At 43.7% G+C, this 15,076-nt stretch overlaps 1 protein-coding gene across 3 annotated transcripts in view; it reads right to left on the bottom strand.

Moving 5' to 3' along the window:
* Positions 1–15,076, bottom strand: part of Dock5 (dedicator of cytokinesis 5) — a 184,865-nt gene that overhangs the window by 26,338 nt on the left and 143,451 nt on the right. For all 3 annotated transcript variants that reach the window (XM_035452751.1, XM_027390260.2, XM_035452752.1), the window contains exons 31-38: positions 13,641–13,741; positions 10,348–10,406; positions 9,821–9,975; positions 8,402–8,487; positions 5,442–5,601; positions 3,696–3,736; positions 2,916–3,006; positions 243–362 (exon numbers count right to left, since the gene is read on the bottom strand). In XM_035452751.1, coding sequence (XP_035308642.1) covers positions 243–362; positions 2,916–3,006; positions 3,696–3,736; positions 5,442–5,601; positions 8,402–8,487; positions 9,821–9,975; positions 10,348–10,406; positions 13,641–13,741 — 813 coding nt within the window. The remainder of the gene's footprint in view (positions 1–242; positions 363–2,915; positions 3,007–3,695; positions 3,737–5,441; positions 5,602–8,401; positions 8,488–9,820; positions 9,976–10,347; positions 10,407–13,640; positions 13,742–15,076) is intronic.

Below are 15,076 nucleotides of genomic sequence, written 5' to 3' on the forward strand. Positions count from 1 at the left end.
GTGTGTGTGTGTGTGCGTGCGCGCACGCACATGCCCCAGGGATCAGAAATGCATGTCCTTATTCTTGCATAGCATGCAATGTATACACTGAACCATCTCCCCAGCCTGTGTCATTTTGTTGGGGACACGGCCTTTATCCTGTGTGCTCTGTGCTGACTCAGCACTTAGCATTAGAAATATACCCCCTTTTCCAGTAGTACAAAAAACAAAACAAAACAAAACCCCTAGAACCCAGGACTCACTTTGCCTTTGTCAAAATAGGATATGATCTCTTGATACAGTTTCTCTTTAAGTTCTTGCTGGGTATAAACATAGTAACTGTCCCTCTGGAGCAAATGGGGCACACAGGGCTTGTCTGACCACTACAAAGAAAAAAATAACATGGAGATTAATGAAGCAAAACTTCAGACCAAAAAAGTCAAGAAACGCCTTGTTTGCATGCAGTCAATTCACCCATATTGTGTTTTAAGTTATTTACTAAACACAAAATTACATACATGAGGTTGCCCATATGTCAGCTTTACTCGGAAACAAGTGTCACACCAAATGGTCAGGCACCTGCAGCATCCCCCGGAAGAGGGGAATGGAACGAGCTGGCTAAGCCAGCACATTACTGTGTGGAAGGCATCTTGAACACAGTCAGATGAGAGAAACATGCTAGGTCTCTAACCATGGGGGAGCAGATAAAACTATCACTTCTTGCAGACATCTCCTTCTCCTTAGTACACGGCAGCCCACTGCAAAACCACAGACATAACGCTGAGAACTAAGAAGCAAAGGGATAAAAACGTTGGAGGATAGACCTTGGCTACAAAGATAATAGCCACACAGAAGACAGCAAACCCATCAAACCCATCAAAATGAAGCCCATCAGACAACTCAGACATCACCGGGATTACACAAGACTTACACACAAGGAACTTTTGTCTGTGCCATTCAGAGATACACAGCAGCCCTGAAGAGAGGGAAACTATACTTTGAGAAGGGAAACGCTATTTCATAAACATGTCAATTCTTACTAAAGTCCTCCCCTAGCCCCACTGCCCTTCTTAGGTGGCAGTGTGAACTGAATCCAGGGCTTTATGCATGCTAGGCATGGGCTACACCCCCAGTCTTATTTGTACATTTCTAAAATTTTGAGATAAGGGGCTCTCACTCTGTCACTCAGGCTGGTCTTCAAAAGGCACGTTCCTGCCAGTCTCAGCCTCCTTCCTATCAGCTGGAAGTACAGGTCTATCCTATCAGGCTCCGCAAAGTTAGTTTCTTCCCTCCTTCCCCCTTCTCTTCCTCTCCATTTTCCTGTTTATTCCCCCCTCCTCCATGCTTTTCCTTTTTTCCTCCAGGACCTGAAAGTAGGGGCAGGACCAGGCCTAGTGAGTGCTGTACCACTGTCCTATTTACCTTAAGGGTCAAGTCATTTGAAATTTCAGGATTCTAAAGGCCAGATGGAAAAACACAGAGGAGCAGGAGGCAACACTGGGAGCAGGGGACAATGGGGAGTAACCACACCAGACGATAACACACTGTAAGAAATTAATCATGACAACAATGTAGGGCTAGTGCAGGAACAGAGGGAGGCCCATACGCAAGGAGATAGTAGAATGAGACCGTCTCCACCACAGAGATAAAGCTTGGGTCTTATGCCAGTGAATCAAATTCAGATGATAGTTAACAATTACCATATCTACTGAGCAGCTATCTGGGAAGAAAGGCTGAATCCACACTTCATACCTTACACTAGGATAGGACAATTTAATTTTCTTTTCTTTTGCTTTGTCATTTTTTTTTTTTTTTGAGATAGACTCACCCTATGAAATGCAGACTGGCCCTGAACTGCATCCCTGCCTGCCTCTGCTTCCTATGTGCTGCAATTATAAGCATGTACCCACCACACCCAGCTTGAGGGTTTAACTTTCTGGACAGCATAAATAAAAATGACCTATAGGGCTTGTCACTGGGGATCATTCTCTGGTGATATCCATGAGCAGCAAACCTCACACATGGGCTGTGCATTTCCTTGGGAAACAGGGAGGCAGGAAACTCCTGTGTTTAGCTGCTGAGAATGATACATGGGCATCATTTTAGAATAAAATCAAATCAGATGAAACTCTAGGAGAAAATGAACTATTGAGTGTCAGAATGGAAGCAGACAGTCTAGTGAGGGACACGACAGAGCTTCGGGTAGAGATGCTAGGGGCCTGAACAAGGATGGCAATGAGGATATTTTTGTCTTCTTTTTTTAAAAAAAGAAGATAGACCAAGGGTATGTTCTAGACATCAGGGCTACACATTTTGTTCATGGAGAATGTAGGAGGCAGTGACCAAAAGAGAAGACTGGAATGCGACTCTGAGGTTATCGCCTAAGATACTAGGTCAGAAAGAGAAGGGGAGGAACAAGGGTGGGAGCAAAGGTTTGTGTTTTTGACGTGTTTACGTTTGAGTTATTATCCATTCAAAGACTGATACTTAGGTAGAACTCCAAAGTTAAAGGAGGACAAGCCTTGGGATTCAGGACAAATAGATGCATTTATATCATGCCTCACTATGATTTTATTTGGAGAGAGAGGACAAGGAGGAAAGTACTTCCTCTAAGGGTTGTATTCATCTATAAGTCAACTCTCTACAGTTTTCTAATCTCTTTACACACCATCAATGTGTATTGAGTTAGACTGTTCATCTCCAGAGGCCACTAGGTTGTGCCCCACACCCTGAGGCACTTTAAACGACAAATGATTATTGTTCCAGTCCTGATCGGAAAATGTGCCTATTTATCCAAGACACGGACGCATTCTTAGATAAACTATACCCCTCAAATAAGGTCCTTTCCTACCCAAATCACGAAGTTCATCGAATTTAGTCCCAGGGGACTGAACGAATGGCTTACAACATGGGTCTTCCACGTAGGACCCATTTACCTGCAGAAGCTCAGCATGTAAGAGGAGTGTGTAGGCAGCTTCCGTGTAGTTCTCACAGTCTCTGTGCAGATCTCGAAGTTTGTACAAATACCTGGTAAGAGGGGAGAGAAGAGACCCTTTGTCACTAGGGAGGTGAGCTGGCACTCAGAGCATTCCCAGCCTGGGTCCAGCTTTCACACAGACCTCTGCTTCTAACAGGAACACCTCCCTGCTCTTCGGCAACAGGCTTGCCACCTCCTATTTCTCTAGCCCACTCTACCACTTCCTGCCCTGTGGTTTTCCTAGTCCCTCTATTTTTGTCTTCTTGATTTTATTATTATTATTATTATTATTATTATTATTATTATTATCATTATCATTATGATTAATTTATTTGCATTTATTTATTTGTATTAATTAATTAATTTATTTATTTTGGGGCCTTGGTTCTCTTTGGGAGGTGAGGGAGAGCTTCGGAAATTCTGCTGATTGACAAGTTGGTTTCATGGTCAGAGACTCATGATGGCCCTTAAACTAAATGCCACTGCCGGTTACTTCTCCTTCTTGTTCCCTTGAGTCCCTTCTATCCCTCCTCGAATGCTGATGTGACTCTATTACACACTCCCTCCAACTGTACTTGACTGTGGCCCTGTCTTGAGAGCGAGGCAGACTGCGCCCATCCTGTATTTGTAGGAGTCTATCAAGGCAGCAAGTGTGCTGTTAGGGCAGTATTTTCTGGTTTAAAAATATACCACAAACCCATGATACAAATAGCAAAACCAAGGCATTGCCTTTACTTACCTTATGTATATGTCTTCTCTCTTCTTTTCTTTATAAAAATTCTGCCAAAAAGAAAGTCACAAAATATCAACATAAATTAAAGGCTCTTGATGAACTTGACACAAAAACAGTCAAAGCATAATCGATGCTTTTATTTTTTAACTTTAAAGAGTGTACATGTGCATGCAAGTGTAGTTGCCCTCAGAGGCCAGAAGAGGGCATCAGATCGTCTGGAGCTGGAGATACAGGCAGTTGTGAGCCAACTGATGTGGGTAATGGGAACCACACTTGTGTCTCTGGAAAAGTAGCACACGCTCTAAGCCATGGAACAATCTCTATCCCAACTGCTGCTTTTCAACACACTGCACTAGGTTTCCTCATTGCCCCCAAGTACTCTCCAATTCCAGTCATCTCTCCATGCCTGTAATCTCTCCCTTCATCCCTCCTCCCTCACCTTGTCCCTCCTGTTCCTATCCCCACCTGTCCCCAGTCCACCACAAAATCTATTCTATTTCCCTTCCTAGGGAGATTCATGAAGCATGGTCTTAATTTCTCCACTTCTTTGTATCCCGTCACTTCCTGTGCTTGTAGGGGAGATTCTTAAAGGAGATGATGAGCTAGTAATGTCTCTTTGAAAAAGAGACAGTGTTGAAAAGCAGATCAGTGCCCAGTTCAGTTGTCAACAGAGAGGCTGCCTCTGGCAGCTGATGGGAGCAGATGCAGAGACCCACAGCCAAACTTTAGGCAGAGAGAGACCCCAGGGTGGAGGTCTCCATCGGGTCCCTCCCTCAAAAACTTAGAGAGAAGAGAGAGGAGGAATTGTGGAAACTAGAGGGGGCCAGGAGGCAGTCCACAGAATCAACTAAGTGGAGCTCACAGGCCCACAGAGACTGAAGCAGCTATGTTGGACTCTAACATGTATCCATGCTAGGTCCTCTGCGTATATGTTATGGTTGTTGGCTTTGTGTTTCTGAAGGATTCCTGACAGTGGGAATGGGGGTGTCTCTGACTCTTTTGTCTGCTCTTGGTACCCTTTTCCTCCTCATGGGTTGCCTCACCTAGCCTTGAGGTGAGGGTTTGCGCCTGGTCTTATTGTCTCTTGTGCAGTGTTCAGTTGATGTCCCTGGGAGACCCGCTCTTTTCTGGGAGAGATGGAGGGGCTCAGTGGATATGGGGATGAGGGGAGGTGGGGGGGAAATGGAAGGAGTGGAGGGAGGGGAAGCTGCTCTCGGGATGTATTGTTTGAGATAAGAATAAATAATTTTTTATAGAAGACCACACTTCTGAGAATTGCAGAGATTTTCTGTGGGAATAGCAGAGCTTGGCTTATCCTGAAGCTACCTGCTATGCTTATTTCTCATGGAGTCAGGGAGGTGGGACAGGACTGAATAGCAACCTAACCCTTGGAGGTCTATAGTCCCAGGAAAGGGAAGACTAGAGCCTTTCTGTCAGGAGAACGACAGACTAACTTACTTCCTGGTTTCTGCATGCTACGTCATAATAGGAAAGCAAGCACGTGTGAATTAAGACCAAGAGCCAGGCTGAGATGGTGTGTGGGAAAGGCTGGAGTATCAAGGTTGCACTTTCCATGCCCGCTTTAAAAATCCCTGAAGGTCTGTGCCTACTGTCTGACTCAGGAGGGTATGGGCTCCATAAAGATGCTCCAGGATAGCTGTGTATCCATGCTATCAACTTAGAGCTGAGTTGGTGGAGCAGGGGTGGCTTAGCTATGCCCACTACAAGCCCCAGGACTAGGCTCTTCCTTACCAGAACGTTTACTGTACAGCTCATGCGGTTCTCCTTGCTCTCATCATGCATGATGATGGTTCTGTAGTCCAGCAAGTTCTCTAAGAGGCTGCTGACCAGGAGGGCAAAGACTTCCCCGGAGCTCGAGAGGTATTTATGCTTCCGGCAATGTTCCAAGAGTCTGGAGTGGGGAGAGATGATTTCCATAGTTCGCCCAGTTACTCTTGGTACCATTTGTGAGTCCCAATCAAGTCCTAGCAGCAGGTTCTAGACCAGTGGTTCTCAACCTTTCCAGTGCTATGACCATTTAATACAGTTCCTCATGTTGTAGAGACTCTCTAACCATAAAATTATGCTCATTTCTACTTCATAGGTGTTATTTTGCTACTGCTATGGACCACAATGTAAATATTTGTGTTTTCTGATAGTCTTAGGTGACTCCTGTGAAAGGGTCCTTCAACCCCAAAAGGAGTTGTAACCCTCCAGGTTGAGAAACATGCTATAAACTTATAATACAAATCCTCTGTGGAACCCAGAGTGCTCTAGGACTTTCAATAGGGCCCAGATTGGACTTACTATTTTCTCAAGTTTTGCTCTTTCAAAGGGGACCCAGTCAAGTCCCTCTATTATTTAGAACCCCAGCCCACAATGTCCTTGGAGCATTAGTCCATCACCAGTTTCTTTAGTGGATGCTTCAGAAATGAGAACCATGGCCCACAATGCTCACACCCCCTCCCATTCTACCCTAGCTGTATAAAAACATATGTGTCCTATGTCTTTGTTCTCTCTAGGGCCTGGCATTGAACAGGCAGCCTGAAAATCTAAGGTTGAAACCTAGCCTAGAAGAACCTGGTAGCTATTTGGATGGGTGACACCAGGTAAAACCATCTTCAGACAGAAATGTATGGCTGTGGGCAGGCAGACCAGGGGTACACTTTAGATCCAGCCCTTCCCTTTTGGGGGCATACACAACAAAGTTTTGGGGTTTCTTGGGTAACTAAAAGAAAGTTCAGAAAAGGAAATGGGTCTAAAGAATCAATCCAGACTTGGGGCTGGAGAGATGGCTCAGTGGTCAAGAGCTTACCATGTTCTTGCAGAGAACCTGAGTTTGGGTCCCTAGCACCCATGCTGGGCAGCTCACAGACACCTGTAACTCTAGCTCTGGGGGAACTGACGCCCTCTTTGGAGGGCACCTGCACTCACAAGCATATACCTACATGTGCATGCCTCCCCCACCCCCCCCCACACCTTAAAATAAATCTTAAAGAAAAATATTTAGCTCAGACTCTAGGAGTATTTCTGGGGGCTGGAACTGGTACAGTCAAACTTTTCTGAGCCAACAATCCAGAAAGAACAAAAAGAAACAAAGTAAGATCTCTCTGTGAAGATTAGCTGTAGGGATTTTTTAAATGAATATTTTATCTTGTGTACATAATGTGTGTGTATGTGTGTGTGTATGAGTGTATGAGGCAAGTGCTCTACTGCTAAGAAATGGCTCAGATTTATTTATTTTTATAAAGCTAGATTCATACTATGCAGCCTTGGCTGTCCTGGAACTCACCATGTAGATCAGGCTAGCTTTGAACTCACACAAACTCTCCCATCTCTGCCTCCAGGGTGCTGGGATTAAAGGCAGGTGCCACCACAGCCAATTATCCCCAAATCTTGTGTCTGTTTCTATCTATGCATAACTTCTAGACAAAACCCAAACTTCAAAAGCTATAAGCTAGAAGGTGAAGAGATCTCATGGAAAAAGGATAGAAAGATCACTTTATTCTGTCTATGAACAGAACAAAGATATCTAGTTCTTTAAAATGGAGGTGACTTCCCTATATTGTTCCACTACCATGTGTTGCGTGCTGGCTCCTCCTCAGGGGATCTTTAAAAGAAAATGATAAAAGTTGGTATTCATGCTCAGACTGGTCCAAAAATTTTCCCTAAAACAGGAGAATACTCCAATGACACAGAGGGGACACGGGGGCAACAGAGGTGGCTGGTTATTAATGTCCAAAGAACATGAGACACCAATGCGCACAGCCACCTGCAGAATGGGATGGTTAGACATTAATAATTGCAGTCGACCTTTAAAAAACAAACATCTGTGTGTATGTGTGTGGTAGGTGCATGTCACAGCACATGTGTGGAGGTCAGAGGACCACCTCAGGGGTTGATTCTCTCCTATCAGGTGGGTCTCTGGGTTCGAGCTTAGGCTGTCATGTTGTCCACCTGCATCCAAACTTTTAAAAGTGTGAACTCTGCGAGGGATCCTATGTTGACACATGGCCTCATTTAACGCTAACAACAAGACTAAAAAGTAGACACTATTCTTATAGACAGGGGTAGGGTGGGGAGGTTGTATCTGTTAAGATGACTCACTGGCTCCAAAGACAAGATCTGATAAGGTAGTAAATAGGGGATTTGTACTTAATCCCATGAGTCCTCGTGGCCAAAGATTTTAGCCACTCTACATGTAAGCCCTGTGTACAGTATGAAAAAGGTTGAGTATGTAGAGGCTGGGTAGGGGAGGCAATGGCTGAAGGGACAATGTGGGCTCAGATGAAGGAATGATGTCTTCATGGAGTGCAGACCAAGCTGGCTGAGAAATAACTGCTCTGTTCTCAGAGTTCTTTGATGGGATGTGAGTTATTTTTAAGTATAAAATCAACTGTGACTTCCTTTAAGCAGCTGCTCTGAAGCCACAATTAGAGGTGCCCCACTTTTGCTCAAGTTCATAATTAAGACACTGGGCAGGGTGCCACTGCTGTGTGTGTCTCCTCCTCTCGCCCGTCTGCTGTGTTCTCCGGGGCTAGGTTGGTTGGAAAACACAAGCACAGACTCTCACTTAGTAAACACTATCAGCCGTGTGTATTCCATCCACACCACCAAGGACCACTTGGTGACTGGGTGATGCTGAGCCTGCTGACTGGATGCTAGACGGGCAGCGGAAACTCTGTCCTAAGGTGCTGCTCTGAGATACTCACAGCTTTTCCAGAAGAATCTTGTATTGTTCATCTCCTCGGCCACCTTCCACTTCCTGGTCCAGCTTTGTGATCAACTCATTCTCAAACTGAAAGATGGAATTTCACAAGAGAATGTCAGACCTAGATCTGGCTTGACCCCTTTCCAATTTCGAGTTGTTTCCAAAGTAGATTGGGAGGGGGGGTATCCTACATCTCACCCATTCAGACAGTGTACCATGCCCTATCAAAACATTCCAAAGCAGGTTAATGCATTAGTCCTTGCTGTTACACGAAAAGTGATTTTATGTTACCACTATGCATATAAAACAAATGCTAACCACTGTCCATTTGTACTTGACACAGGGTTTTGTTATGTAGCCCTATCTGGCCAGAAGCCCATGGCAATTCTCCTGCCTCAGACTCCTAAGTGCTGGGACTAGAGGTATACACCATTACCCTGGGCATCTATCTTATTTTTGTTCCTTAACTGCATCTTGGTGTTGGGATTGTTTTTGCTCAGAGTCACAGCCATGAAAACCTTCCTTTCAATATTAATAGGTTTGTAGATGTTGTAGATGTGAAGCTTGAGTCAACTTGGTTGTTAACTTGGCTCCATCTGGGATCAGCTAGGGGAAAGGCTCTGGATAGGTCTGTAAAGTTGGAAGAGAGGAAGACTCTCCCCAAGAGTGGGCAATCAGATATAAAGGATGCACCCTTTGCCTCCTGGTGAGTGCCTGTCACCGCTGCCACCAGCTATCTTTGCTGTAAACAGGACCCAGCTTCTTTGGCTTTCTGACTTGTACTGAAGACCAGAGGCTCATTAGGAATTCTCCAGGCCTTCAGCTCTTGATCAGGACTGTTAAGGCATCTAGCCTTATGAGCTGAGCAGCTGTGGGCTTGAAGCTTCTCCAGTGCAGACAGGCATTGTTGGACTACCCAGACTGGACTGCATAAATCAATATAATAAATGTGCTTTGTAATCTGTGTTCAGCGTATCCATACGGTTCCTCTTTAGAATCCTGACTAATGTAGTATATGATAAATAAAGGGAGGTCCAGAGAAAGCTCCAGCAAACTAAAGCTCTCAAAGGCAAGCAGGGATGGATGGGAGCTGGACCACAGCACCCTTCCCTCAGCCCCCACAGGTTACACTAGGTTACAGTCCTGGGCTGTAGCATGGCAGACAGGAGTAAGATGTTCCAGGCCAACTTTTCATCTTCTTGAGACAGTGCTGACTTAAGAAAGAGATGGAGTGCAGAGACTTCTTCCAGCCTCTGAGCCAGAAGACCCAACCATACATCTAATGCTTTTACACAATGAAATATTAAAAAACAAGTTTTAAGATGCACTTTTCATTTCAGCTGCTGCCTCTCCATTTAGAGACGATAAATCAAAAGTTAACTGTTCCACGGAACTGAGACCAGGGGCTGCTGCTCCTTACCTTATGGAAGTTGCCATTGCCGCTCAAATTGAATTCACACTGCATCATATCGAAGAAAATGGGGATTGTGGCTTTACGGAGCTCCACTTCAGGGGTCAGAGTAACTTCCAGAATGGGACCCACCATGGATGGGATGAATTTGATTTTGTGAGGCCCTGAGATGGAAGTAAATGAGGACATTAGAAGACTGTATCACTGTAAGTCCCACCTTAACAATCTTCCTCCATGGGGCCCAGAAGAGAAGAAAAAGTTCATGTGGACACACCATGCCAATCAAGAGATGATGACAGAATGCTGTTCTCTGATAGTGTGTGGACATGATGGTGACAGAAGGTTCACTGTCAATATCCCAGGTGAGATAGTATGGAACCCACAGGTCGGGGTTATGTAAATTAAAATAAGAATTCATTATGGGTGTTTGTGTTTAATGCAACCTGTACTGAGAAAACCTGTACTGGGAAATCTTTAGAACAAAAAACAAAAAATAAAGAATTCATGCGGGGGCCTGTTCAAGGCCAGACACTCACCCAGATTATACCACATGTCCCGGATCCGAAAGCCAATTTCCTTTCTCATGTCCCCGTATCTAGGAAGATCATAAAAGAAAAAAAAATTTGCATGGGAACTGAGTAGCATGCAATACAGTCATTCCTTGGCATTTCAGGGGCTGGCTCTAAGCTCTCCAAACCCCCAAATATGTTCAAGTCCTTTATATAGAATGACTTAGGGCAGTGGTTCTCAACCTTCCTAATGCTGCAACCCTTTAATACAGTTTCATCATATGGTTGGTGACCCCACCAATCATAAAAATATTTTCATTGCTACTTTATTACTGTAATTTTGCTACTGTTATGAATCATAATGTAAATATCTGATATGTGACTGTGAAAGAGTCATCTGACCCCCAACGGGATCATGACCCACAAGTTGAGAGCCACAGGCTAGGGATTTTGCATGTAAGCAACACACAGCTTCAAATGATCACTTAGATGACTCAGAATATCTAATACAAAAGACTGGGCAAGCTGCTTAATGGTGGAATATTTGCTTGCCATGTTCAAGGCCTTGAGTTTGATTTCCAGCATCACAAAGAAGAGCCAGTGGATAACTACTGTGAAAGAATGTTTTGCAGATACAACAAGCCCATTGACACACGGTCTATAAACTGTGTCCACAACACATGCACAAGATTAAGCCAGCCCAAACGCCAGGACAGATAGCGGGAGGGGAACGTCCCCAAGTCCCAAGCCTAGCTGAAGGGCTAGGGGAAGCTGATGGCTGGTGAGGGAGGAAGGGTGTCAAGTTTTCTTCAGGGATTTAACCCTTAGTGGGATGATGACCGTTTTCCAGTAGATGGCCCTACACCCATCCACATACAAAGAGTACTAAGTGGGCTCTGGAGGTTTAAAAAAAAGCCCATAAAGTTATGTGGGAAAAAGTGTTCTTTAGGGGTACATGGGAGGAACTGAAAGGGAGAGAGTGGGGGTGGATTTGGTTAAAACACGTGTGTGTATGTGTGTGTGAGTGTGTGTGTGAAACTCTTCAACTGTGAGTTAAAAAAAAGGAAAACACCTAATGCAACATAAATGTTATATAAATATGTGTTACATCAATTCACTGGAAATAACAAGAAAAATGTCTGTATACATTACATAATGTATACAGACAATATACATTATATAATGTATATAGACATTATTAAAAATGTCTGTATACATTATATAAGATACCACCTTCCCCCCACCTCCCTGCCTCAATCCTCAGGTATTTTGGTCTATTTGAGTGGATGCACAGCTTGCTGGTGTGGAAGGGCATCCCTCTGGGTCATAGGTAAGGCTGGGGCTCCATAAGAGATGAGGTCAGCACCCAGAGAAGCTTCAACAGAGCCACATGGAGGACAGGGGGCTTTTGCAACAGGAGGGGCCAAATACAAATGCTGAAAGCAAACTGAGAAGATGTCAGCTGGCTGCCCAATGAAGAAGAGCAGAAGAGGCTCTGGTCTCCGCTAAGCAGAGACAGACAGCTAAGTGGATATAAATGAGGTCTGATATAGATAAGGCGTCGTGGCCAACCAACAGGCTGCCCTGTGCACTTATGTCTTGGCTAAAGTAAGTCCTCACAGAATGCTCTTTCACAGGTCTCATGCAGGCAGGTCTGACCTTGCATTGTTAGCAGGGACAATGTAACACAGAGAAAGTTTAAAAACTAGTTTTGTGTTTGTGGTAGTGTGTGCCTATAGTCTTACCCCTGGAGACTGAAGCAGGAGGATGGGGAATTTTAGGCCAGTCTGGGCTATATAGCAAAATCTTGTGTAGTGAGCAGCTCTTAAAAGGTAGATATTGCAAGGGCTTCTGGGAAACTAACACAGGCCACACCTGGTCCTACAATCCCTGCCCTATATAATTCCCCTCATGCGAGAGATCTTCTAAACATTATTTTCTTCAAGTTCTTCACTGGAAATATCTTCAGAAGCCAGAATTTTTATTTTTCAATCCTACTTCAAATCCTCCTACCATTCCATTTGCATAAAAATGTTTTACTTAACTTCATTATTAGTATCAGGTAAACCGACGTGACCAAAATCTGCTACCTAAAGTTAACAAGGAATATCTATGTCTATGTATTAGCACCTGGTAGGTTGATTTCTACTAAAAGTGTTCATGAGGAAGACCCCAAATCACACCTCTATAACTATAATATGATTGGCTTTACTTCTCAAATTTTATTTCTGCATATATTTTTAGATGGGCTACATATCGACAGTCTATTTTTCTTTGACAAAAACCAGAATCAATCCTAACTAGAATTATTTTTTAAAGACAGCCTCATGTTACCCAAGGCAGCTTAGGATTTGCTGTTACCAAGGCTATCCTTGAACCCCTGATCCTCTCGTCTACCCTTTCTGAGTGTTGGGATTACTAACTTGTACTGCCATGCCCAGCTCCCCACCAACCCCGCCTTTACTTGCCTCCCTCTATGAGTGTTTCTGATTTGTAACCAATTATCTTCATTTGTAGCTGCTTAACCCAATTCAAATCGTCTTCAAAGAGGTCCTATTGCTACCAAAGATGTTTTAAAACATGAGACAGATCAAAGGACCCTCCTTAAAAAAAATAAGCATCTCACATTACTTACTCATTAGGGAAATCTACAAAACAGGCCATACATTGTATCTTTTAAAGGAGTCTCCAAGTCTTAGTCCTTAGTTAATCAGTCTTTGTAGAGAGAAACCACAGGGTGGGGAATGTTAAATAATTTGCCTAGTTTCCAACATATCACAGCAAGTGGAATCAGAGCTACAATTTCAAAGTCTTTAAGTAATAAATTCAGACTCCATATCACTGACAGCCTTTGAGCTTCCAGGCCCTCAGCGAACCCTGAAACAGACCTGAGAGAATGCTATGAAATGTGTGACTGAACTTCTTGTCACTCCTGAATACAATTCCATTTTGATTTCCAAGCCATGAATCTAGAGGATAGGTTTAGTTTATATTCGAGTTTTCCTATTTCTTCTTCGAAAAGAACAAGGAGGCACTGTGTCTGCAATTTTGGTAAACTGACAGCAGGTGGCAGGAGATCCCAGGCGAGGGCACCTCATCAGGCACAGACTCAATAGCATGGGTGGAGAGGAGGGGATGGACAGGCATTAATAAAACAACATGAATGTGGAGGAATTTCGGTCTAGTGAGTGGTAACACATAAAACCTACACCATCAACAGCATGAGCAAGTCCCTGTTTCTATGACAACCTAATACTGTTGAACACAGACAGAAGGATCCATGTTCCCCACGGTCACCAAAATCGTTAAAGGACACTTACTTTTTCACAATCTTGTTGCGCTTGGCTTCTGAGAAAGTTTCAAGCTGGAGGGACTCATGGGTGAGAAAAGCTACAGCCAAATGGAAGTAATTGTTCCAGAGCTTTGCAGGATGCATCAAGTGGGCAGGGCAAAACACAAATAACACCAGTGAGGATCCAGATAAAACACCCGCGTGTGGGAGAGTCACGCTGTGAAAAGTCCAAATAAAACCCACAGGACTTCTTGTTCCTTCTGGGGTTTCAATTATTCACCGCTAAGAGTTTTAAGGCTTAATATTAACCTTTAAAAAACAGTCCAAACTTTACATTTTTCTTTACCCTGGGGGCATAGGAGAAGTACTGCCAAGAAACATACCTATTTATAGCAGGTGGCTTGGCAGTATGTATCAAAAGCCCTCCAGTTCTGCCAGACTTTTGAACTAGTAAATACTTTCCTGATATATATATATATTATATAATATATATATATATATATATATATTGGTTCCTGACAAAGTAACTGTGGCTATTTAAAAACATTTCAACCAAAGAAGGCCCTCACAGCTATTCAAGGTAACAAAAAATAGGAAAAATCTGAATGTTCTTAAGAATTTAGTTAACTGTATCACAGGCCAGCAGTACAATGAGCTTAAAAATACTATGAAAGATGTTTAACATCATTGGGAAAAAGTCTTAGGTTGTGGAAAAAGTAAAGAAAGTAGACAAATGGATCATTAAAGAGTTACATGACTTGGGCCAGGCATTGGTGGCACACACCTTAAATCCCAGCACTCAGGAGGCAGAGGCAGGCGGATCTCTGTGAGTTCGAGACCAGAGTGAGTGCCAGGATAGGCTCTAAAACTACACAGAGAAACCCTGTCTCGAAAAACCAAAAGAGTTACACGGCTCATTTCTATTTTGGTTTGTATATGTACTATACATACACACATTCCTCCTCTGGTTATGACTCTCTAGCTTAAAGGTCGAAATAAAAACAAAATACACATAAGAAAAGCACGCCTCCAACAAAATGTTCCCTGAACTTCAATCAGTCCTCTTACAAGCTGGGATCTGATGTACCTTCACCAGGCACTGGGATACTGCTAGGTGCACACACCCAAATATCCTTCTATTTGCTACATGAAGAAATAAATGAAGATGAAACTACTAGATACCTGGGTTTGTTTTTATTTCTGCAGATAGGGTCTCGTTATAGACCTGGCTGTCCTGGAACTCACTATGTAGATCATGTTGGCCTGGGACTCACAGAGATCCACGGGCCTCTGCCTTCTGAGAGCTGGAGTTAAAGGTGTGTACCACAACACTCAGCCACTTCCTGTTTTGCAGCTATTTGCACAATGGTGACAATGTGCTTATGATATTGCACATTCATGCATGTGTGGACAGAATCAACACAAAATCTTAACCATGAATGCGAGGATGAGAGCAGCCCATTT

This window comes from Cricetulus griseus, assembly GCF_003668045.3.
Source record: "Cricetulus griseus strain 17A/GY chromosome 1 unlocalized genomic scaffold, alternate assembly CriGri-PICRH-1.0 chr1_1, whole genome shotgun sequence".
Taxonomy (NCBI): domain Eukaryota; kingdom Metazoa; phylum Chordata; class Mammalia; order Rodentia; family Cricetidae; genus Cricetulus; species Cricetulus griseus.